The 26,147-nt window shown below is 42.0% G+C and overlaps 1 protein-coding gene across 10 annotated transcripts in view; it reads right to left on the bottom strand.

Moving 5' to 3' along the window:
- Positions 1 to 606: 606 nt before the first annotated feature.
- Positions 607 to 26,147, bottom strand: part of PDE4DIP (phosphodiesterase 4D interacting protein) — a 91,104-nt gene continuing 65,563 nt past the window's right edge. For 5 of the 10 annotated variants that reach the window (XM_060090381.1, XM_060090373.1, XM_060090375.1 and 2 more), the window contains 8 exons: positions 25,705 to 25,829; positions 8,380 to 8,619; positions 6,909 to 7,025; positions 6,127 to 6,353; positions 4,822 to 4,965; positions 3,582 to 3,720; positions 3,243 to 3,289; positions 1,473 to 1,603 (listed from right to left, as the gene is read on the bottom strand). In XM_060090381.1, coding sequence (XP_059946364.1) covers positions 1,562 to 1,603; positions 3,243 to 3,289; positions 3,582 to 3,720; positions 4,822 to 4,965; positions 6,127 to 6,353; positions 6,909 to 7,025; positions 8,380 to 8,619; positions 25,705 to 25,829 — 1,081 coding nt within the window. In that variant the 3' untranslated portion in view covers positions 1,473 to 1,561. Of the gene's footprint in view, positions 1,604 to 3,242; positions 3,290 to 3,493; positions 3,721 to 4,821; positions 4,966 to 6,126; positions 6,354 to 6,908; positions 7,026 to 8,379; positions 8,620 to 25,704; positions 25,830 to 26,147 lie in introns of all 10 variants that reach the window. The other 5 variants (XM_060090380.1, XM_060090382.1, XM_060090383.1 and 2 more) reach the window with 3 other exon arrangements.

Raw genomic sequence — 26,147 nt, 5'->3', positions numbered from 1 at the left:
TGGTGTGGAGTGAGTGGGGCCAGGGCATTGGCCCCTTTGGACTGGGAAATACAGCAAGGGGGCTGCTCCCAGTGCAACACTCTCTGCCCTGATTGTCAGCAAGCCAGCATGCACTGCTTGTGAGTAGAGTCTAGTCTTCTCCAACCCTCTGTCTCAGCAGATTTCCCAAGAGGCAAGGGGGCCTGGCCACTCCATGCAGGACCCCAGGAGTGGGATGCCCATATTGTGACTCGACCTGCTCACTCCCCAGGACAAGGGTCTACCCTTGTGGACCTACTCCTTGCAGATCCCACCAAGGGGCCCAGGAGCTGACCCAGGTCTTCTTTTTTTCCCCCCTTCCTACCCAATTAATTACATGTAGATCTTTCTTGCAGCTTTGGTTTATAGGAGTTCTGCCACTTTTCAAGGAGAAGTGCTCCATATGTAGATGTATTTTTGATATGTCTGTTGGGGAGAGGAGCTCCATATCCACCTACTCCGCCATTTTGATTTTGCTTCAGACAGTTAGCTTTTTAATGACAGTCTGTCTTTCCTGTTTTTACACACTCACCCTGAGGACTGGTATAGAAATTAGAAACTAAGCAGGTGAAGAAAACTTTATTCCTTTATACATGTTTTGCTTTAATAGCCACCAAAAAGACTGTTTCATTTCCTCCCACTGACCCTATCCACCAGTTATGTTGGCCTTCAACATAGCACTATAGCAACATATATAAATATATATCATACATTTATACACACACACATTCTAAAGCACTGTGAAGACACAGACTAGGCTTTAGCAACTGGGGGTTGCTCACATGTCACTTAAAAATGATCACTGGTTTGCTTTACACAAGACTTTCAATGGGCTTGGTGTGGCCACTAGTCCCTAGTTCCCAGAGAGAAGTTGGGATGACAAAATGGGACAGCATATTTAGAGTAGGTCAGTACACTTTTTGGAGATCATAATAGAATAGAAATAGGGGGCCTAGGCTAAGCATGAGATGGCATCTGGGAATCACTGCTCTCACCACGTGGATTCAAATAACTCAGGTGCTGCAGTGTAGACCAATCCCCAGCCTGACTGTGACCCAGCTCGCTGGCCCAGGTTAGGTCTGCCAACACTGTCCTGCAGGGCACTGCTGCTCAGTCCTGTGCTTTTAGATCTGCTGTGGAGCTCCAGTGTGGCTCCATTGCTAGGAAGCAGGTCCTATTTCCCCTGAGTTGACCCTCTGAGGATAAGGCGAGAAATGTGCTGTTGCTGGTTCCCATACCCCTGGGGCATTCAGAAGCAGTGTCACAAGGTCTTCTACAAACTATGCCTGTTTTGCTTAGTGCTGGGCCCGGTGGACCTTGGCTGGTTATTCCTCAACTGCAGGAAAGGCCCTCTGCCTTTCACCCTGCCCCACCAGGCCACATCTCGAACTCCTTTCAGACCCTCCAGCAGGTGTGGAGGAGTGGGGTCCAGATCCTCCTCAGCAGACTGGGAGCTGCAAAGAAGGGGGGCAGGCCCACCCTTCCTGCTGTTTTAAGGACCTCTGGTGGCTTCGCTTCTTGCTTGGCTCCTGGAAGGCAAGGGTCACAGGACTGGAGTGCACGGCAGAGCCCTTAGGGATTTCACCTGCAGATGAAAATAACACAAACAAAGTAAGAGTCCATTATCAGGCACTGTTGGTGGCTAACTGAGGCTGGAGAGAGCGCTGAGTGGTGACAGAAGCCAGGAGCACGGTGAGAGCCTGTCACGAGGATGAGCTGAGGGGACGCGATGAGGTCTGGAGGAGCAACTGGGGCCACCAGGTTAGAGGAAAAGCTTCCCACCACCTCCTGTGTTCATATCTCTGCTCAAAGCCACTGCACACCAGGTGGCTGGATCCTACCACTCCCTCTTCAGGGGCCAGTTCACTCTCCAATTCACTTTGGAGCAAAAGGATGGCTTTTGCGATCTCCCAGGAAAAGAAGTGCTTAGTATGAAACAGGCACATATAGAAACACCCTGTTTTAGGAAGGAGAGGATATTTTGCAGGGAGGTCCCCCTGTTAAATTTATGTTCTGTTTACTTGATGAGGAGGGGGAGGGGCCAGGTCAGCAGGGACCTCAGAGATCATCTAACTCTAGTGTCCCCTCTTACAGATGAGGGTCAGCAGGCTCACAGAGACTGCAGCCAGCCAAAGCCACATAGCCACTTAGTGACAAGCCTGGGATTAGATCCCAGGCCTTGGGCCCTTTCCAGTGGCCTAGGGGAAGTGGGAAGGATACTTCCAAACTAGGGAAGCCAGCAGGTATGAGAGGCTGTTGGGTTACCTTTGCTGAGGCAGGAATAAGGTTTTACAGAGGCAATCTTGTAAGTGTTCTTCTAAAAAGGCTCAGGAAAGAGAGGAATCATCAGAGAAAAACAGAAGAAATTAGCAAAACAAACAAACAAAACAGAGTTAAATTATGGCCCAACCCATTTTCATACTGTGGGGTCAACATTCTCTTAGGTTACAATTTAGGAACATTCCTAGGAATTTGCTTAATTGCTTATAGCAAAGCTTTAAAGTCCAAGGTAAAAGGTTTAGTTTTTGATTTTTAGGCCATTTCTAAGACCTCAAGTTTTTCATCAAAGTGGTTGCTAGAGAATGTGTTAGTGTTTTAAATAAAAGTAGAGAAGGTCTGCCATAGAGATAATATCTTGCCCTTTATGTTTCAGTTTTTACTTATTACCAAATTCTCTTTCAGATCAATAAGACCCAAGGATTTTCTTTTGTGTTGCTGCTTAAAGATAAACAGATATCCAAATCAAATTGCTGTTTTCAGCCCAATAGTGTGCAGTGAAATCAACTTATTAGGTTGCATTTTTCCATTATTTTTTCATATAATGGTATAGGAAACCCCAGAACACCTGACTGGCCTCAGGATCCCTTTACTGAGAGCTCCTTCAGAGGCAGACCACATATGTCCTCTGACCTCGAGAATCAACTGAACTGCATTTCTCCCCACTCCTGACCCGGCATAAAGGAGACAGAATTGGAGTAAGGAGAGAAGATGATGACAAAGTAAGGGTCAACCAAGAGGTCAAGGGAGGTTGCTCATTGGGGTGGAGAGCTGATTAGAGTGGAATCTAGAGGGATGCTCATGAGGACCTGAGCTCCCACAGATGGACCAGACATCTCCTCCTGGAAGGTCAGAGCAGGTCAAGGATCACCTGCACACTCTGATGACAGATGGTGATAAGTTTGGGGCGGGCTCTATGGCTCCGACTGGTGCAGTAGTTTCCTTACCTCCAAATTCGTCCTTGCCTTCTTCAAAACATCGTGTGTCCTGGTCACTGAAACAAGAAAGCAGCCCCCAAGGCAGAAATGACCAGTGGGCCCACGCTTGCGTTGGGTTTGTGTTCTAAAGCTTGTCTTTCTGGACACTCAGCTTGGGGTCGCCTGCTGCCCCCCCACCCCATGTCCCCTCCTCTGCCTCCATGATTACTGACGGCACAGGAGGTTTAGAGATGTCACATCAGTCTCCCCCGTCCCCTAACCTCTCTGGTGTCTGTCCATTCACAGCACAGGGAGCGGACCTGGAAGGACCCCCATTTCCTGTCCCATTCCCTGGCTGGGGGCACCCACACTGGCTGAAGATAAACTGTTCCATGCTCTCCTTCTGCTGGTTGGCGGTCTTCAGATGCTCAGCTGTGCTCTGAAGGAGACTCTCCTGTTTGGATAGTTTGGTTCTCAGTTCCAGAAGCTCCTTTTTCATGGACTCTCCCTGGGAAGAAAAACGGGCTCTCTGTCAATGGTCAGAAGGCCTAAAGCACCCTGTGTTTGGTGGCTCTTTACAACTCCAAATAGGATTCTACAATCTTCTCAAGTATTTTTGGAGCAGATTTCCCTCATTAAAACCTCTCAATCCCTCCAGAAGGTGACGGCTCAGGATGGGCCATGAGGTGGGAACACTGAGGACCTGGAAGCCCCCGTGCAGATTGGCACAGGCTACACTCCTGTTGCTGTAGAGAACCTGACTCCAGGCCACACTGAAACTCCCAGCTGTGAACAAGAGCTCAGATTTCGTGCTGACATAGTTATATCACTTGGGCATCACAAGTAAGACTTGGTCGTTAGGAATATTATGCCTGGATATTACGCCTGGGTAGATGGGGCTGGCCTGAGACAGTAAGTTTGTAAATATATCTGCCAACCACAAGATGGCAAAATGCTCCCTCCTTGGAATTAACATAATTGGGGCCCCTAAAGTGTCAGTGATCTTAGTCTGGAGTTGGAACCCCTGGGAGGGATCCTGAAACCTGCCTATCCAAGGTCACCAACCAGAAAGCAATCCGAGATCTGAGAGCACCTGGGGGAGCCTGACTCTCCCCAGGCCTGACCCTGAGACGCAGATGTAAGTGGTTTTCTGGGATTCCAGGGGGTGGCTACAAGAAGCTGGGTGACTCCTGGTGATATTTTGTGATCCTGCCTGACTGTGTGGACCTGGAGGTGGGGGTGGGCTAGGAAGGGAAAGGAGATGTTGATGTTTTAACATGGTCCTGAACTTCAGCGCAGCCAAACTTCAGAAAGTTAAAGAAACGGAACATGTAGGGGTTACCAGGGCTCTCGTGTCTCTGCCTCCTCCATGTCCTTTCCTTCTGCTCTTTGATTAATTATCCTGGGGGTCAGGGCTGCGGGGAGAGGGGATGGAGGCAGAGCTGCACTGAAAGCAGCCACCACGGGGGAGAGGTCTGCCTCCAGGGACGCCCCCCTCAGGTCCCCTTTGTCCCAGCTGCCCATTCGGCTCCTGATCTTCAGGATCTGCTGACCAAGGAGGCAGAAGGATATTTGGGGGCAGAACCAGTAGGGGATGCTGGATCCTTACCGCTTTGCTGTCCAGCGCAGGGCTGTGGGAACTTGGCAAGGCTGCTCGCCAGAACATGGTGAGGAGGGAGGCCGACTCCTCCAGTCGGTGGTGAAGTGCGTTGGCGCTGTTCCTGAGCTCGTGGATGCCTTCACTGCCCATCACCTGGGAAAAGGGGGAGGTAGCCATGGGCATCCCCGGGGCTGAGAGATCACTTTTTTTTTTTGCTGAGCATAGGCCTCAGCTTCCTTTGTGGGTGAGGCATAGACACAAGCCTGCTTAAACCTGTGAAACCCTTTTCTAACCTGCAAGCCAAGTTTCTCTGACCTCAGCAGGGACCTCTCGATTTGCAAGAATTCATTTGATTCCAGCTTTCCCCACACTCTTTAGCTTCTAGCCCTGCTTCATGCTCCAGAGTCTAAGGTCCCTATTTTTGCACTGGCCCCCCCTTGTCCTTCCATAAATCACACCTTATGCTTCAAATGGGCTACACCACTTGTAGCTCGAAGGACTGAGGTGCCACTCCCTTTACCTGGCATGTTCTCCCCCAGGAACTTACATATCCCCTGTTGGCACCCCCCCATGAACCTGTTACTTTCCTTGCCTGGGATAACAGCCAATTCTGGGTTCATGCCCTCACACTCAGAGCCCTTGTAAACTTGTGCCTCGAGCCCCTGGTTATATTTATTTATTCAGGTGTGGGCATCCCTCTCTATTGTGGGGGCCCCTGGGGGCAGGGCTGTCCCTACATGCCTGTGCATCTCCAGTAGCTCAGACAGCACAGCAGCTAGTACCTGGATCTCTCCCTGGGGAAGGGCTCTGAGAAGCCTTGCTGCTTGCTCTCCCCCCTTGCTCAGTGTGAGCAGAGAAATTCCATGGCTGCCACCCTCCTCACCCCTTCCGCATATTTGGCCCCTATGGATGCAGATTCTCATTTTCCAGCCAACTGACTAAGTGATTTTATTCTGCCCACAGATGGTCATATGCCAGCATGACTTTAGCAGATAATAAGCTACCAAAGGGTACTCAGTACAGCATTGTGTGTATGTTGACGCTTAATGTGCTCTACTGATGAGGACAGCAATGCTGCACATGCTTTTCTGTGGTTCTGAGGGGAAATAGCAAGTCGGCTACATCTGGAACAGAGCAGAGCTTGTAGTGAAATTAACAAATGAAGATAAAAGGCCTCGCTGGATATAAATGGAAGATGTATCCTCAGCTGATGGGAGATGTGGAGCAGGAAAAAAAAATAGAGGGAGAAGAAGCTAAAATCAGAAGAAGAAAGGGCCTAAGGAAAGGTGCACCTAAGAGCTAAAACGTGATTACCTCTGTGCCTGGAGCTTCAAGGCCAGGGAAGTTGCAGGTTGATCTCATGAGCGACGCTATCTTCTTGACCAGCAGTCTGCCCTCCCCAATCTGCTGTCTTAGGGCACTGTAGTCATCAATGTGGCCAATGACATGGCGGCCATGCTTATTGGCAAAGGAGCCATCAGTAGCATCACCCTCCAGCTTGGGAGGGTTCTTCATTACTGGAGAAGCATCCAAACCCAGCTCTGAAGAATAAAACCACAATAACACAGAATCCACTGTTATTCATAATCATCCTCAGTTCAATCCAAAATGGACATCAAATAGTGAAAGAGGCCAGAAACAAGAATGACAGTCTTGGAAAGTACAAGTGTGAAGTCCATAGATATTCTGGGTGCTATAGTTTTATAATCTTTCTTACATCATCCCATAATGATAAAATTGCCAGGAGGCAAATTTTATCCTTATTGACAAATGAAATATTCAGGACAAATTTAAAAAATTTTAAATTTGGGGGTTGAGAAGACACAGACAAGGAAATTAATCTGGATACAGAGAGCACTTTCAAGAAGGAAGAGATTATAGGGCAATGAAGAAATACCAGAGCAATAGGAAAACCACAGGAGGAAGAATAATGACAAAAAAGGTAGCCACAGGAGGTGGAATGAGTAGGGCTAAAGGCCGTGGGACATGCAGGAAAGATCTCTAAATTCAGATAATGTGCATATAGAGAACCAAAGTTTACTTGCTTTAGTCATTTTCCATCATTAGACCCTGAGTCCTGTAGTTGCCCTATTTACCATTTGTCCTGTTGAAGGTTGTGGTCTCTGAGCCATGAGCAGCAGAAGAAGAGCTGGGGAAGACCAGAATTGGAGAATTCATGCCCACATCTCGAACTGGAGGGGAGGCAGCTGAGTCTAGGGAATAAAGATAACCACAACTTTAGGAACCCTGGAATATACTGCTCCCGAAACATATGCACAGCCTATCTTCACTACTGGATATCTAAGGCAACATGACTCTCCTCTTATGTAACCATCACCCATGTACCACAGTCAAAACCAGTGGCAAACAAACCACTTAATTTGGAGCAAGATGTTCCTGTAATTGAACACTGTTCCATAAGAAAGCAACTTCTAGTTTGAAAAATTATTAGATATATTTTTCTAACCCCTGATTTGAATATAATATTGTATGCAGTGTGTCTAATACAATGCTTTTTAACTAAATATAAATATGTATAAATATATGTAGTATATAAGTTAAAAATATTTGGTCAAAGAATGAATGGATTTATGGGCGATTAAACTCAGCACTGTAATCACCATTCTCATGAGTCAGTGCTGGAAAATATGTAGTAGTATAAGAAAGAGACATACTAGAAAGCACGTAGTAGTATAAGAAGAATAGGAGACATAAGCCTTGGTGAGTTTGAGATGCCCTATTGGAGACCAGGCAGTAATTACTCCAGGGGAGGAATTGGAAAATATCACGAAGAGACAGAAATGACCCTGCTCAGGCAAACGTGGCTTAGAACCTGCTTTCCAACTCAGGACTCTGTGCTGTATGATGATGAGGAGGGGTGACTGAGCCAGTTCAGATGAGTCCTGGCTGGTGCTGTGGGGAGGCTCTGAGAGAGGAAAGCATGAGAGGAAAGAGAAGCAACACCGAGACAGAGCATAGTGAGGTGGGAGGAACACAGAGAGCAGATCAAAACTTCTGCTTCGAATCTTGGATTGGCCTCAACTCCTGTAAACCTTAGCATGTCAGTTAATTGTCTCAGTGCCTACATTTTCTCATGTAAAATACAGAGATAGTAAAATCTGCCCTAGCTCTGATGAAATTATTTGAAAATTTATTTGAAAACATGGTATATTTTAAAGCACTCTGCAAATATAAAGAATAGGCATTAATACATACAGCTGTTAACTGTTGAGCACTTATTGCATCAGGCACTTGTAAATTATTTACTTAATGCTCCATATAACTATGCACAGTGTATATTATTATCCTCATGTTAAAGATGAGGAAACTAAGGCTTAAATACCTGAGGAGTTTAAACACAAGGCAAACCACATATAAGTGTCAAAGTCAGAATCTGGAGCCAGATCTGACCCTAAATCCCATGCTCTCAAGGCACTGTATTGAAGCATCTTCGATTTCACCCTGACCTTAAGGAGCGTGGAAGAGGCGAGATTGTCCCTTCCACCATAGACATCCTGGGGACCTCCCCACTGGCTGAGGGCTTCCTGATTCCCTTTTCCTTCCTACCTTGGAAGAGCAGCTGCTTGCTTCCAGGGTCAGTGTTGGTGGGGAATTTCTGGTTAACAGAGGAGGGGCTGAGGCTGGTTTTGCTGGCACCACGATCCAACTGCTGCTCAAGCTGTAGTTGCAGACAGTTGTTCACCTGAATGCTCTGCTCCAGCTGCCCTCTCAAAGCTCGGATCTCTGCCACCAGGTGGCTCAAGTCACTGATCAAAGGGACTTGGTGACAGGCATCCCAGGTGTAAGCTGAAAGTAGAGAGAGGATGGAGGGTCTGGTGGCACTGAACCAGTATTTCCAAGCATTTGTCAGAACACTCCTCTGACATTCCTTTCTGCCAAGGACCCCACTGTAATTTCAGGGTCCCAGGAACACACCTATGATGGATATGTCACTTTTCCTATGCAGGGCCTGGTACACACTGAGATGGCATACACTCCAGCATGGAGTTTCCTTGGAGGCTCAAATGACCCTCGTCCATCTAGAGGGCATTTGATTGGCAGATAAGTCAAGCCTATTATTTCACCTTATTAACGTCAGTCCTGCAGGCTAGACAGCAGGCTCTTCCAGGGCAGGAGATCAGTACTGAACTATAGAAGGAGATGTGATGACCTCCACATTCAGGAATCAAAGGGAGAGGAAGAGGAAGGCATCAGGGCTTTCGGCAGCATGTAAGAATGGGAGTGGGGTACCACAGACCAGGGATCATAACTAATTGGACTTCTCAATTTCTTCTAGTTTTTTTTTACCTCCACTCACCACTTATAGCCTGTTTCTATGTACTGGGGGAAGAAGAGATCTAAGAAATATTCTACAAGGCCACAATTGCTCATCTAAAAATGTTGAAGCCAAATGTAGTTAAAAAGATAGAATTTGTTTTGGTGTTTAGCAAGGCTATAGGATGCATATACCATATAATACATGCACCCAGTTGCATCAGAGCCACAGGCCTTAACCAAACACATTAATATTTCTGCAATGAGCTATATGAATATTCTCACTAAATGGGATAAATTAAGAGGAGTGCAGGACAAGATGGCAGAGTAGAAGGACTTGAGCTCACCTCCTCTCATGAAAACACCAAAATCACAACTAACTGCGGAACAACCATCAACAAAAACCACTGGAACCTACCAAAAAGGTATTCTGCATCCAAAGACAAAGAGGAAGCCACAACGAGATAGTAGGAGGGGTGCTTTCATGATATAATCAAATCCCATACCCGCTTCCACAGACTGGAAAATAATTATATTGCAGAGGTCCTCCCACAGGAGTGAGAGTTCTGAGCCCCATGTCAGGCTCCCCAGCCTGGGGTATTGTAATAGGGAGGAGGAGCTACCAGAGCATGTGGTTTTGAAGGCCAGTGGGGCTTGAGTGTAGGATCTCCACAGGACTGTGAGAAACAGAGATTCCAGTCTTAGAGAGTGCAAAATGGTTTCATGAGCACTGGGACCCAGGGCAAAGCAATGACTGCATAGGTGCCTGGGCCAGACCTACCTGCAGGTCTTGGAGGGTCTCCTGAGGTGGCAGGAGTCAGCTGTGGCTCACTGTGGGGACAAGAACACTGGTGGTGGAGGCCCCAGGGAATATTCAACAGCATGAGCTCCCCTAGAGGTCGCCATTTTGGCACTGAGACCTGGCCCTGCCCAACAGCCTGCAGGCTCCAATGCTGGGATGCCTCAGGCCAAACAACCAACAGGGTGGGGACACAGCACCACCCATCAGCAGACAGGCTGCATAAAGTCATCCAGAGTCCACTGCTGCCTCTAAGCATACCCCATGACTTGGCCCTGCCCACCAGATGGACAAGACCCAACTCCACCCAAAAGTGGGCAGGCACCAGTCACTCCCACCAGGAAGCCTGCACAAGCCCCTGGACCAACCTCACCCACCAGGGGGCAGACATCAGAAGCAAGAAGAGCTACAATCCTGCAGCCTGTGGAAAGATGACAAACACAGAAAGTTAGACAAAATGAGAAAGCAGAGAAATATGTTCCACATGAAGGAACAAGATAAAACCCCAGAGGAACAACTAAGTAAAGTGGAGACAGGCAATCTACCTGAAAAATAATTCAGAGTAATGATAGTAAAGATGATTCAAAATCACAGAAAAAGAATGCAGGCACAGATTGAGAAGATAGAAATGTTTAACAAAGATCTAGAAGAACTAAAGAACAAAAAAACAGAGTTGAACAATACAATAACTGAAATGAAAAATACACTAGAAGGAATCAATAGCAGAATAAATGAAGCAGAACAGATAAGTGAGCTGGAAGACAGAATGGTGGAAATCACTGCTTTGGAACAGGATAAAGAAAAATGAATGAAAAGAAATGAGGACACTTTAAGAGACCTCTGGGACAACATTAAATGCACCAACATTCACATTATAGGGGTACCAGAAGGAAAAGAGAGAGAGAGAAAGGGCCTGAGAAAATACTTGAAGAGGTAATAGCTGAAAATTCCCTAATACGAGAAAGATAACAGTCAGCCAAGTCCAGGAAGAGCAGAGAGTCCCATAGAAGATAAACTCAAGGAGGAACATGCCAAGACACATATTAATCAAACTGACAAAAATTAAAGACAAAGGAAAAATATTAAAAGCAACAAGGGAAGAGCAACAAATAACATACAAGAGAATCACCATAAGGTTATCAGCTGATTTTTGAGCAGAAACTCTGCAGGCCAGAATGGAGTGGCACAATATATTTAAAATGATGAAAGGGGAAAACGTACAACCAAGAATACTCTACCCAGCAAGGCTCTCATTCAGATTTGATGGAGAAATCAAAAGCTTTACAGACAAGCAAAAGCTAAGAGAATTTAGCACCACCAACCCAGCTTTACAACAAATGCTAAAGGAATTTCTCTAGGCCAAAAAGAAAAGGCCAAAATGAGAAACAAGAAAATTATGAATGGGAAAGCTCACTGGTAAGGCAAACATACTGTAAAGGTAGGAAATCATCCACACTCTAATGTGATATCAAAACCAGCAATTGTGAGAAGAGGAGAGTACAGATGCAGGATATTGGAAATGCATTTGAAAGTAAGAGACTAGCAACTTAAAACTTAAAAAAATCTTGTGTGTGTGTGTATATATATATATATATATATATATATATATATATATATATATGGACTGCTATCTCAAAATCTCATGGTAATCGCAAACCACAAATCTACAATTGATACATGCACACACACACAAAATCAATCCAAACACAACACTAAAGATAATCATCAAATCACAAGAGATGAGAACAAAAGAGGAAGGGAAGAAAAAAGACCTGCAAAAACAAATCCAAAACAATTAACAAAACCGCAATAAGAACATACATATCAGTAATTACCTTAAATGTAAATGGATTAAATACTCCAACCAAAAGACATAGACTGGCTGAATGGATACAAAAACAAGACCCATATATATGCTGTCTACAAGAGGCCCACTTCAGATCTAGGGACATATACTGACTAAAAGTGAGGGGATGGAAAAAGATATTCCATACAAATGGAATCAAAAGAAAGTTGGAGTAGCAATGCTCATATCAGACAAAATAGACTTTAAAACAAAGACTAAAAGAAGGACACTGCATAATGACCAAAAGATCAACCCAAGAAGATATAACAATTGTACATATATATGCACCCTACATAGGAGCACCTTAATATATAGGGCAAATGCTAACAGCCATAAAAGGAAAAATCAACAGTAACACAATAGTGGGGGACTTTAACACCCCACTTACATCAATGGACAGATCATCCAGACAAAATCAATAAGGAAACATAGGCTTTCAATGACACATTAGACCAAATGGAATTGATATTTATAGAGCATTCCATCTAAAAGCAGCAGAATACACATTCTTCTCAATTGCACATGCAACATTCTCCAGGATTGACCATATGCTGAGCCAGAAAGCATGCCTTGATAAATTTAAGAAAAATGAACTCATATCAAGCATCTTTTCCAATCACAACACTATGATATTAGAAATCAACTACAAGAAAAAAATAAACTAAAAAAACACGTGGAGGCAAAATAATATGCTTCTAAACAACCAATGGATCATTGAAGAAATCAAAGAGGAAGTTAAAAAATATACCTAGAAACAAATGAAAACGAAAACATGATCGAAAACCTATGGGATGCAGCAAAAGCAGTTCTAAGAGGGAAGTTTACAGCAGTACAATCTTACCTCAGGAAATAAGAAAAATATCAAATAAATGATCTAACCTTACACCTAAAGCAACCAGAGAAAGAAGATCAAACAAAACCCAAAGATAGCAGAAGGAAAAAAATCATAAAGATCAGAGCAGAAATAAATGAAATAGAGACAAAGAAAACAATAGAAAAGATCAATTAAACCAAAAGCTGGTTATTTGAAAAGATAAACAATATTGATAAACCTTTAGCCATACTCACCAAGAAGAAAAAGAAGGCTCAAATCAATAAAATTAGAAATGAAAAAGAAGAAGTTACAATGGACACCACAGATATAAAAAGGATCATAAGAGACTACTACAAGCAACTATATGCCAATAAAATGGACAACCTAGAAGAAATGGACAAATTCTTAGAAAGGTACAATCTCCCAAAACTGAACCAGAAAGAAATAGAAAATATGAAGAGACCAATCTCAAGCACTGAAACTGAAACTGATTAAAACACTTCCAACAAACAAAAGTCCAGGACCAGATGGCTTCAGAGGCAAATTCTATCAAACCTTTAGAGAAGAGTTAACACCTATCCTTCTGAAACTATTGCAAAATATTGCAGAGGAAGGAACACTCCCAAACTCATTCTATGAGGCCACCACCACCCTGATACCAAAACCAGACAAAGATACCACACACACAAAAAAATTACAGGCCAGTATCACTGATGAACATAGACACAAAAATCCTCAAAAAAAAATACTAGCAAACTGAATCCAACAAAACATTAAAAGGATCATACACCATAATCAAGTGGGATTTAACCCAGGGCTGCAAGGATTTTTCAATATCCGTGAATCAATTGGTGTGATAAACCACATTAACAAATTGAAGAATAAACACCATATGATCATCTCAATAGAGGCAGAAAAGGCTTTTGACAAAATCCAACACCCATTTATGATAAAAACTCTCCAGAAAGTGGGCACAGAGGGAACTTACCTCAACATAACAAAGGCCATATATGACAAACCCACAGCTAACATTATACTCAATGGTGTGAAGCTGAAACCATTTCCTCTAAAATCAGGAGCAAGACAAGGATGTCCACTCTTGCCACTTTTGGTCAACATAGTTTTGGAAGTCCTAGCCATGGCAATCAGAGAGAAAAAAGACATAAAAGGAAGTCAAATTGGAAAAGAAAAACTGTCACTTTTTGCAGATGACATGATTCTACACATAGAAAATCCTAAAGATGCTACCAGAAAACTCCTAGAGCTCATCAATGTATTTGGTAAAGTTGCAGGATACAAAATTAATACACAGAAATCTCTTGTGTTTCTGTACACTAACAACAAAAGATCAGAAAGAGAAATTAAGGCAACAATCCCATTTACCATCACATCAAAAAGGATAAAATACCTAGGTATAAACCTACCTAAGGAGGCAAAAGACCTGTACTCTGAAATCTATGATGCTGATGAAAGAAATCAAAGATGACACAAACAGATCAAAAGATATACCATGTTCTTGGATTGGAAGAATAAATATTGTCAAAATGACTACACTACCCAAGGCAATCTACACATTCAATGCAATCTCTATCAAATTACCAATGGAATTTTTTGCAGATCTAGAACAAAAAGTCTTAAAATTTGTATGGAAACACAAAACACCCCAAATAGCCAAAGCAATCTTGAGAAAGAAAAACAAAGCTGGAGGAATCAAGCTCCCTGACTTGAGACTATAATACAAGCCTACAGTAATCAAAACAGTATGGTACTGGCACAAACAGACTTATAGATCAATGGAACAGGATAGAAATCCCAGATATAAACCTATGCACCTATTGTCAATTAATCAACAACAAAGGAGGCAAGCCTACACAATGGATAAAAGGTACTTTCTTCAATAAGTGGTGCTAGGAAAACTGGACAGCTACATGTAAATGAATGAAATTAGAACATCCCCTAACACCATACACAAAAATAAACTCAAAATGGATTGAAGATCTAAATGTAAGACTAGATACTATAAAACTCTTAGAGGAAAACATAGGCAGAGCACTCTTTGACATAAATCGCAGCAAGATCTTTTTGGATCCACCTCCTAGAGTAATGAAATAAAACCCAAAATAAAGATATGGGACCTAATTAAACTTAAAAGCTTTTGTACAGCAAAGGAGACCATAAACAAAATGAAAAGACACCCCACAGAATGGGAAAAAATATTTGCAATCACTGTGACTGACAAGGGATTAATCTCCAAAATATAGGAACAGCAGATATAATTCAATATCAAAAAACAAAACCACCCAAGCAAAAAATGGGCAAAAGATCTAAATAGACATTTCTCCAAGGAAGACATACAGATGGCCAAAGAGCACATGAAATGATGCTCAACATTGCTAATTATTAGAGAAATACAAGTCGAAACTACAATGAGGTATCTCCTCACACTGGTCAGAATGTCCATCATCAAAAAATCTACAAACAATAAATGCTGGAGATGGTGTGGAGAAAAGGGAACCCTCCTACACTGTTGGTGGGAATGTAAATTGGTACAGCCACCATGGAGAACAGTATGGAGGTTCCTTAAAAAACTAAAAACAGAGCTACCATATGATCCACCAATCCCACTCCTGAGCATATACCCTGAGAAAACCATAATTCAAAAAGAGTTATGGGGCTTTCCTGGTGGTGCAGTGTTTGGGAGTCCACCTGCTGATGCAGGGGACGCAGGTTCGATCCCTGGTCCGGGAGGATCTCACATGCTGCAGAGCAACTAAGCCCGTGTGCCACAACTGCTGAGCCTGTGCTCTGGAGCTTGCGAGCCACAGCTACTGAGCCTAAGTGCTGCAACTGCTGAGGCCTGCATGCCTAGAGCCCGTGCTCCACAGCAGGAGAGGCCACCTCAATGAGAGGCCCGTGCACCGCAGGGAGAAGTGGCCCCCGCTCACCGACACTAGAGAGAGCCCACACGCAGCAGTGAAGACCCAGCACAGCCAAAAATAAATAATTCATTTGAAAAGGAAAAAAAAAAGAGTTATGTACCACAATGTTCATTGCAGCACTATTTACGATAGCCAGGACATGGAAGCAACCTAATTGTCCATTGATAGATGAATGGATAAAGAAGATGTGGCACATACACACAATGGAATATTACTCAGCCATAAAAAGAAACGAAATTGAGTTATTTGTAGTGAGGTGAATGGTCCTAGAGTCTCTTATACAGAGTGAAGTAAGTCAGAAAGAGAAAAACAAATACCTTATGCTAACACATATATATGGAATCTAAAAAAAAAAAAAGGTTCTGATGAACCTAGGGGCAGGATAGGAATAAAGGCGCAGACATAAAGAATGGACTTGAGGACATGGGGAGGGGGAAGGGGAAGCTGGGATGAAGTGACAGAGTGGTATTGACATATATACACTACCAAATGTAAAATAGATAGCTAGTGGGAAGCAGCCACATAGCACAGGGAGATCAGCTCTGTGCTTTGTGACCACCTAGAGGGGTCGGATAGGGAGGGTGGGAGGGAGACACAAAAGAGAGGGGATATGGGGATATATGTAGACGTATACCTGATTCACTTTATTATACAGCAGAAACTAACACAACATTTTAAAGCAACTATACTACAATAAAGATGTTAAAAAAAAAGATATTGTAGGTGGGGGACCTTCAAGATAGCGGAGGAGTAAAACGTGGAGATCACCTTCCTCCCCACAAATACATCAAAAATACATCTACATGGGGAACAACTCCTACAGAACACCTACTGAATGCTGGCAGAAGACCTCAGACTTCCCAAAAGGCAAGGAAGCCCCCACATAACTGGGCAGGGCAAAAGAAAAAAAGAAAATACAAACACAAAAGAATAGGGATGGGACCTGCACCTCTGGGAGGGAGCTGTGAAGGAGGAATAGTTTCCACAGATTAGGAAGACACTTCACTGGTGGAGAGTGGGGGTGGGAGTGGGGAAAGCTTTGGAGCCACAGAGGATAGCACAGGAACAGGGGTGCAGAGGGCAAAGTGGAGAGACTCCCACACAGAGGGTCGGTGCTGACCAGGACTCACCAGCCTGAGAGGCTTGTCTGCTCACCCTCCGGGGCAAGTGGGGGCTGGGAGCTGAGGCTTGGGTTTCGGAGGTCAGACCCCAGGGAGAGGGCTGAGGTTGGCTGTGTGAACACAGCCTGAAGGAGGCTAGTGCACCAAAGCTGGGCAGGAGGGAATCCGGGAAAAACTCTGGACCTTCCTAAGAGGCAAGAGACCATTGTTTCAGGGTGTCCAAGGAGAGGGGATTACTTCCCCATTTGCCTGCAGAAGGCAGAGCACTGCCTAAACAAGCTCTAGAGATGGGCACGAGCCATGGCTATCAGCTCGGACACCAGAGACGGGCATGAAACTCTAACACTGCTGCTGCAGCCACCGAGAATCCTGTATGCACAGGTCACTATCCATACCTCCCCCCAGGAGCCTGTTCTGCTTGCCACTGCCAGGGTCCCATGATCCAGGGACAACTTTCCCGGGAGGGCATACGGTGCGTCTCAGGCTGTTGCAACGTCACGCCGGCCTCTGCCACTGCAGGCTCAACCTGCATTCCAGTTATGACTACCGTACCACTCTCTCCCCCTGGCATGAGTGAGCAGAGCCCCCTAATCAGCCACTGCTTTAACCCTGTCCTGTCTGGGCGGGAACAGATGCCTGAGGACGACCTACACACAGACATAGGGCCAAAACCAAAGCTGAACCCCAGGAGCTGTGCGAACAAAGAAGAGAAAGGGAAATTTCTCCATGCAGCCACAAGAGCAGCAGATTAAATCCCCACAATCAACTTGATGTACCCTGCATCTGTGGAATACCTGAAGAGACAACGAATCATCCCAAAATTGAGGGGATGGACTTTGGGAGCAACTGTAGACTTGGGGCTTACTGCCTGCACCTGACTTGTTTCTGGTTTTTATGTTTATCTTAGTATAGTTTTTAGCACTTGTTATCATTCGTGGATTTGTTTATTGGTTTCGTTGCCCTCTTCTTTTTTAAATTATTATTACCTTTAAAATTTTTTTACCTTACTAATTTTTTATTCTATCTTTTTCTTCTCCCTTTTCTTCTGAGCTGTGTGGCTGGCAGGGTCTTGGTGCTCTGGCCTGATGTCAGGCCTGAGCCTCTGAGGTGGTAGAGCCAAGTTCAGGACATTGGACTACCAGAGACCTCCTGGCCCCATGTAATATCAATGGCGAGAGGTCTAGAAATCTCCATCTCAACACTAAGACCCAGCTCCACCTAACAGCCAGCAAGCTCCAATGCTGGACACCCCATGGCAAACAACTAGCAAGACAGGAAGACAACACCACCCATTAACAGAGAGGCTGCCTAAAATCATAGTAAGTTCCCAGACAACCCAAAACACACCACCTGCCCACCAGAAAGAAAAGATCCAGCCCCACCCACCAGAACACAGGCACCAGTCCCCTCCATCGGGAAGTCTACAGAAGCCACTGAACCAACCTTACCACCGGGGGCAGACACCAAAAACAGTGGGAACTACGAATCTGCAGCCTGAGAAAAGGAGACCCCAAACACAGAAAGTTAAACAAAATGAGAAGACAGAGAAATATGCAGCAGATGAAGGAGCAATGTAAAAACCCACCAGACCAAACAAATGAAGAGGAAATAGGCAGTTTACCTGAAAAAGAATGCAGAGTAATGATACTAAAGATGATCCAAAATCTTGGAAATAGAATGGAGAAAATACAAGAACTGTTTAACAAGGACCTAGAAGAACTAAAGAGCAAACAAACAATGATGAACAACACAATAAATGAAATTAAAAGTTCTCTAGAAGGAATCAATAGCAGAATAACTGAGGCAGAAGAATGGATAAGTGACCTGGAAGATAAAATACTGGAAATAACTACTGCAGAGCAGAATAAAGAAAAAAGAATGAAAAAAATTGAGGACAGTCTCAGAGACTCTGGGACAACATTAAATGCAACAACATTTGAATTATAGGGGTCCCAAAGAAGAAGAGAAAAAGAAAGGGACTGAGAAAATATTTGAAGAGATTACAGCTGAAAACTTCCATAACATGGGAAAGGAAGTAGTCAATCAAGTCCAGGAAGCACAGGGAGTCCCAGGCAGGATAAATCCAAGGAGAAACATGCCAAGACACATATTAATCAAACTATCAAAAATTAAATACAAAGAAAAAATATTAAAAGCAGCAGGGGAAAAGCAACAAATAACATACAAGGGAACCCCCATAAGGTTAACAACTGATCTTTCAGCAGAAACACTGCAAGCCAGAAGGGAGTGGCAGGACATATTTAAAGTGATGAAAGAGGAAAACCTACAACCAAGATTACTCTACCCAGCAAGGATCTCATTCAGATTAGATGGAGAAATTAAAACCTTTACAGACAAGCACAAGCTAAGAGAATTCAGCACCACCAAACCAGCTTTACAACAAATTCTAAAGGAACTTCTCTAGGAAGGAAACACAAGAGAAGGAAAAGCCCTACAGAAACAAATCCAAAACAATTAAGAAAATGGTAAAAGGAACATACATATTAATAATTACCTTAAATGTAAATAGACTAAATGCTCCAACCAAAAGTCACAGACTGGCTGAATGGATACAAAAACAAGACTCATATATATGCTGTCTACAAGAGACCCACTTCAGACCTAGGGACACATCCAATCTGAAAGTGAAGGGATGGAAAAAGATATTCCATGCAAATGGAAATCAAAAGAGCGCTGGAGTATCAATTCTCATATCAGAGAAAATAGACTTTAAAATAAAGACTATTAAAAGAGACAAGGACACTACATAATGATCAAGGGATCAATCCAAGAAGAAGATATAACACTTATAAATATTTATGCACCCAACATAGGAGCACCTCAATACATAAGGCAAATGCTAACAGCCATAAAAGGGGAAATCGACAGTAACACAATCATAGTAGGGTACTTTAACACCCCACTTTCACCAATGGACAGATCATCCAAAATGAAAATAAATAAGGAAACAAATGAAATGATCCAAAATGAAAATAAATAAGGAAACAAAAATGACACATTAAACAAGACAGACTTAATTGATATTTATAGGACATTCCATCCAAAAACAACAGAATACACTTTCTTCTCAAGTGCTCATGGAATATTCTCCAGGATAGATCATATCTTGGGTCACAAATCAAGCCTTGGTAAATTTAAGAAAACTGAAATCATATCAATCATCTTTTCCAACCACAATGCTATGAGACTAGATATCAATTACAGGAAAAAAAAAACTGTAAAAAATACAAACACATGGAGGCTAAACAATACACTACTAAATAATCAAGAGATCACTGAAAAAATCCAAGAGGAAATCAAGAAATACCTAGAAACAAATGACAATGAAAACACGATGACCCCAAACTTATGGGATGTAGCAAAAGCAGTTCTAAAAGGGAAGTTTATAGCAATACAATCTTACCTCAAGAAACAAGAAACATCTCAAACAACCTAACCTTACACCTAAAGTAATTAGAAAAAGAAGAACAAAAAAACCCCCAAAGTTAGCAGAAGGAAAGAAATTATAAAGATCAGATCAGAAATAAATGAAAAAGAAATAAAGGGAACAATAGCAAAGATCAATAAAACTAAAAGCTAGTTCTCTGAGAAGATAAACAAAATTGATAAAACACTAGCCAGCCTCATCAAGAAAAAAGAGGCGAAGACTCAAATCAACAGAATTAGAAATGAAAAAGAAGTAACAACTGACAATGCAGAAATACAAAGGATCATGAGAGATTACTACAAGCAACTCTATGCCAATAAAATGGACAACCTGGAAGAAATGGACAAATTCTTAGAAAAGCACAATCTGCTGAGACTGAACCAGGAAGAAATAGAAAATATAAACAGACCAATCACGAGTAATGAAATTGAAACTGTGATTAAAAATCTTCCAATAAACAAAAGCCCAGGACCAGATGGCTTTACAGGTGAATTCTATCAAACAGTTAGAGAAGAGCTAACACCTATCCTTCTCAAACACTTTCAAAATATAGCAGAGGGAGGAACACTCCCACTCATTCTACGAGGCCACCATCACCCTGATACCAAAACCAGACAAAGATGTCACAAAAAAGAAAACTACAGGCCAATATCACTGATGAACATAGATGCAAAAATCCTCAACAAAATACTAGCAAACAGAATCCAACAGCACATTAAAGGATCATACACCATGATCAAGTGGGGTTTATTCCAGGAATGCAAGGATTCTTCAATATACACAAATCAATCAGTGTGATATACCATATTAACAAACTGAAGGATAAAAACCATATGATAATCTCAACAGATACAGAAAAAGATTTCACCAAAATTCAGCACCCATTTAAGATAAAAAACTTTCCAGAAAGTAGGTACAGAGGAAACCTACCTCAACATCATAAAGGCCATATATGACAAACCCAGAGCCAACATCGTTCTCAATGGTGAAACTATTTCCTCTAAGATCAGGAACAAGGCAACGTTGCCCATTCCCACCACTATTATTCAACATAATTTTGGAAGTTTTAGCCATAGCAATGAGAGAAGAAAAAGAAATAAAAGAAATCCAAATCAGAAAAGAAGAAGTAAAACTGTCACTGTTTGCAGATGACATGATACTATAGATAGAGAATCCTAAAGATGCTACCAGACGACTACTAGAGCTAATCAATGTATTTGGTGGAGTAGCAGGATACAAAATTAATGCACAGAAATCTCTTGCATTCCTATACACTAATGATGAAAAATCTGAAAGAGAAATTAAGGAAACACTCCCATTTACCATTACAACAAAAGAATAAAATATCTAGGAATAAACCTACCTAAGGAGACTAAAGGTCTATACACAGAAAACTATAAGACACTGATGAAAGAAATTAAAGATGATACCAACAGATGGAGAGATACACCATGTTCTTAGATTGGAAGACTCAACATTGTGAAAATGACTCTACTACCCAAAGCAATCTACAGATTCAATGCAATCACTATCAAACTACCAAGGCATTTTTCACAGAACTAGAACAAAAAATTTCACAATTTGTATGGAAACACAAAAGACCCCAAATAGCCAAAGCAAAACTGGAGAAAGAAAAACAGAACATGAGGAATCAGGCTCCCCGACTCCAGACTATACTACAAAGCTACAGTAATCAAGACAGTATAGTACTGGCACAAAAACAGAAATATAGATCAATGATGGAAAAGGATAGAAAGCCCAGAGATAAACCCATGCACATATGGTCACCTTATCTTTGTTAAAGGAGGCAGGAATACACAATGGAGAAAACACAGCCTCTTCAGTAAGTGGTGCTGGGAAAACTGGACAGCTACATTGAACAGAATGAAATTAGAACACTTCCTAGAACACTTCCTAACACCATACACAAAAATAAACTCAGAGTGGATCAAAGACCTAAATGTAAGGCCAGACACTATAAAAGTCTTAGAGGAAAACATAGGAAGAACATTCTTTGACATAAATCACAGCAAGATCCTTTTTGACTCACCTCCTAGAGAAATGGAAATAAAAACAAAAATAAACAAATGGGACTTAATGAAACATAAAACCTTTTGCACAGCAAAGGAAACCATAAACAAGATGAAAAGACAACCCTCAGAATGGGAGAAAATATTTGCAGATGAAGCAACTGACAAAGGATTAATCTCCAAAATATACAAGCAGTTCATGCAGCTCAATATCAAAAAAACAAACAACCCAATCCAAAAATGGGCAGAAGACCTAAACAGACATTTTTCCAAAGAAGATATGCAGATTGCCAACAAACACATGAAAGGATGCTCAACATCACCAATCATTAAAGAAATGAACATCAAAACTACAATGAGGTATGACCTCACACCGGTCAGAGTGGCCATCATCAAAACACCTACAAACAATAAATGCTGGAGAGGGTGTGGAGAAAAGGGAACCCTCTTGCACTCTTGGTGCGAATGTAAATTGATACAGCCAGTATGGATAACAGCATGGAGGTTCCGTAAAAAACTAAAAATATGATGAACTGGGCGATTGGGATTGACATGTATACACTGATGTGCATAAAATTGATGACTAATAAGAACCTGCTGTATAAAAAAATTAATAAAATACAAAAATTCAAAAAAACTAAACTAAAAATAGAACTACCATATGACCCAGAAATCCCATTACTGGGCATATACCCTGAGAAAACCATAATTTAAAAAGAGTCATGTACCACAATGTTCACTGCAGCTCTATTTACAGTAGCTAGGACATGGAAGCAACCTAAGTGTCCATCGACAGATGAATGGATAAAGAAGAAGTGGCACATATATACAATGGAATATTAACTTGGCCATAAAAAGAAATGAAATTGAGTTATTTGTAGTGATGTGGATGGACCTAGAGTCTGTCATACAGAGTGAAGTAAGTCAGGAAAAGAAAAACAAATACCAGATGCTAACACACATATGTGGAATCTAAAGAAAAAAAAATGGTTATGAAGAACCTAGGGGCAGGACAGAAATAAAGAGGCAGATGTAGAGAATGGACCTGGGGACACAGGGAGGGGGAAGGGTAAGCTGGGATGAAATGAGAGAGGGTCATGGACTTATATATACTACCAAAATAGATAGCTAGTGGGAAGCAGCCACATAGCACAGGGAGATCATCTCTGTGCTTTGTGACCACCTAGAGGGGTCGGATAGGGAGGGTGGGAGGGAGACACAAGAGGGAGGAGATATGGGGATATATGTATACGTATAGCTGATTCACTTTGTTATAAAGCAGAAACTAACACACCATTGTAAACAATTATACTCCAATAAAGACGTTAATAAAATAAAATAAAAAAGAAACGAAATTGAGTTATTTGTAGTGAGGTGGATGGACCCAGACACTGTCATACAGAGTGAAGTAAGTCAGAAAGAGAAAAAGAAATACCATATGCTAACACATATATAGAATCTAAAAAAAAAAAGGTTCTGATGAACCTAGGGGCAGGACAGGAATAAAGACACAGACATGGAGAATGGACTTGAGGACACACAAGAGGGACTTCCCCCTTGGAGGGGGAAGGGTAAGCTGGGACGAAGTGAGAGAGTAGCACTGACATATATACACTACCAAATGTAAAATAGATAGCTAGTGGGAAGCAGCTGCATCCCACAGGGAGATCAGCTCTGTGCTTTGTGACCACATAGAAGCGTGGGATAGGAAGTATGGGAGGGAGATGCAAGGGAGGGTGGATATGGGGATATATGTATACATATCGCTGATTCACTTTGTTATACAGCAGAAACTAACACAACACTGTAAAGCAATTATACTCCAATAAAGATGTTAAAAAAATGTCCAAAAAGAAAAAAAGAAGATATGGTACATATATACAATGCAATATTACTCAGCCATAAAAAAGAATGAAATAATGCTATTTGCAGCAACATGGATGGACCTAGAGATTATCATACTAAATGAAGTATGTCAGACAGAGAAACAAGTATCATATGATATCACTTATATGTAGAATCTTTAAAAATGATACAAATGAACTTATTTACAAAACAAACTGACTCACAGACTTAGAAAACAAAGTTATGGTTACCAAAGCAGAAAGGGTTGGGGGGAGGGACAAATTAGGAGGTCGGGATTAACATATACATACTTTAATATAAAATAGATAATCAACAAGGACCTACTGTGTAGCACAGGGAACTCAATACTCTGCAATAACCTATATGGGAAAAGATTCTGAAAAAGAATTGATATATGTATAACTAAGTCACTTTTCTGTACACCTGAAACTAACACAACATTGTAAGCCAAATATACTCCAATATAAAAAATAAATTTAAAAAAATTTTTAAAAAGAGATAAAAATAAAAAGGGAACAAAGTATGAAGACTTACCCAACCTGATTTCAAAATTTACTATAAAACTCTAACAATGTAGACAGCTTGGTATTGGTGTAAGAATAGGCATATTGATTAATGGAACAGAATGGAGAATTCAGAAATAGACTCACACATATATTGAGAAGTGATTTTTTTTTTGCCTTGGCAATTGTTTTTCAATAGATTGCCAAGCAATTAGAAGGTAGTCACGGTGATGAAAAGTCAATTGTGTTTCTATATCCTAGCAAAAAACCCAATTATTTGGCAATTGAAATAAAAATGTTATCCCACACACATGTATCCCACACACATGAGAAATATTTATGTATAAGTTAAAATATGAAAGTTGAATATACTAAAAATTACAAAATATTATTAACAGAAGTTATGGTCACTTGCTTGTCAACAAAGCTGCCAAGGTAATTCAATGGAAAAATGGTAGTCTTTGTAACACATGGTGCTGGAAAAACTGGATATCAATATGGGAAAAAAAGAACTTTAACCTTTTTCTCACTTCGCATACAAAATTAACTCAAAATGAAATGCAGTCCTAAACATAAGAGCAAAAGCTATAAAACTGCAAGCAGAAAAATACAAGGAAATCTTTATGATCTTGAGATAGACAAAGATTTCTTAGCTAGGACATAAAGAAAAGCATAAATAATAAAACAAAAAATTTGATTAATTGACCTTCAACAAAATTTAAAAGTTTTGTCTTTCAAAGACACTAAAAAGACTTGCAGAATATATCTGCAAATTATTTTTCTGACAAAAATTCCAGAATAAAAATTTCTTAAAAAAAACTTTTAATTTTCTCACTGGGGTAAGAGCAGGTTTTCTGCAACATGGGCTGCATGGGTGGTCAGAATTCACAACATTCAAGACGTTTTCAAATGATGATATCACCAGGACAGTTCTGTGTATTTTTGTTTGAATTACTGCACAATCTGGACTTTGATTAACTTGTCTCAGACCATGCAGGTGGGTATAGTTCGACTCTTGTGGCCTATTTTTAAGGATGTCGAGGCTGGATCTTGCTCATGTCACCAACCTCTGGGCTTTGTGTGTGAGAGCTCCCCTCTGTTCTTATTGGGATCCTCAATGACTGAGGATTTTTTTTCTGAGACAGAGAAAGACAGGTTTCCAAGATCTTCACAACTCCCAAGGTAAAGACTTCACCAGGACCCTTAGCAAGAGCAAGAAGCTCATAGGGTGGGGAAGAAGGGAAAACATACCTTTCAGCCCCTTCTTGGAATTGCCATAAAGTGCCTCGTAGATCTGTAGCTCTGACTGGAGGGACTGGAAAAGCTGCTGTTTCTCTTCACACTGATGCTGCAAGAGGGCCAGCTTATGCTGCAGCCTGTCAGGGGAGAAGCAAGGGTCCGCTGAGCTGGTGGGGCCCCACCAGGGCAAGAGGCTGTGAGCCAACTTCTGCATCATAGAATTCTAGCCCTAGATGTCAACTCAGGGGTCATGAAGACCATCGTTTTTATTTTATAGATGTGGCAACAGAGGCTTGGAAGGTAAAGTAACTGCTTGGAGTCATGCCATTAGCTACCATACCTAGGACACACTACCTTGTATTCGTACTGCCCCACATTGCTTTTTTCATGTTGTTAAGCAGTTACAGGGTTTACGCTGGGGAGTAGCATCATGGCTGGTGTAGAAGCTTCCTAGG

Source organism: Mesoplodon densirostris, chromosome 2, assembly GCF_025265405.1.
Source record: "Mesoplodon densirostris isolate mMesDen1 chromosome 2, mMesDen1 primary haplotype, whole genome shotgun sequence".
Taxonomy (NCBI): domain Eukaryota; kingdom Metazoa; phylum Chordata; class Mammalia; order Artiodactyla; family Ziphiidae; genus Mesoplodon; species Mesoplodon densirostris.
The sequence above is the reverse complement of the archived record's forward strand: the minus strand, read 5'-3'. Positions and strand labels throughout refer to the sequence as shown.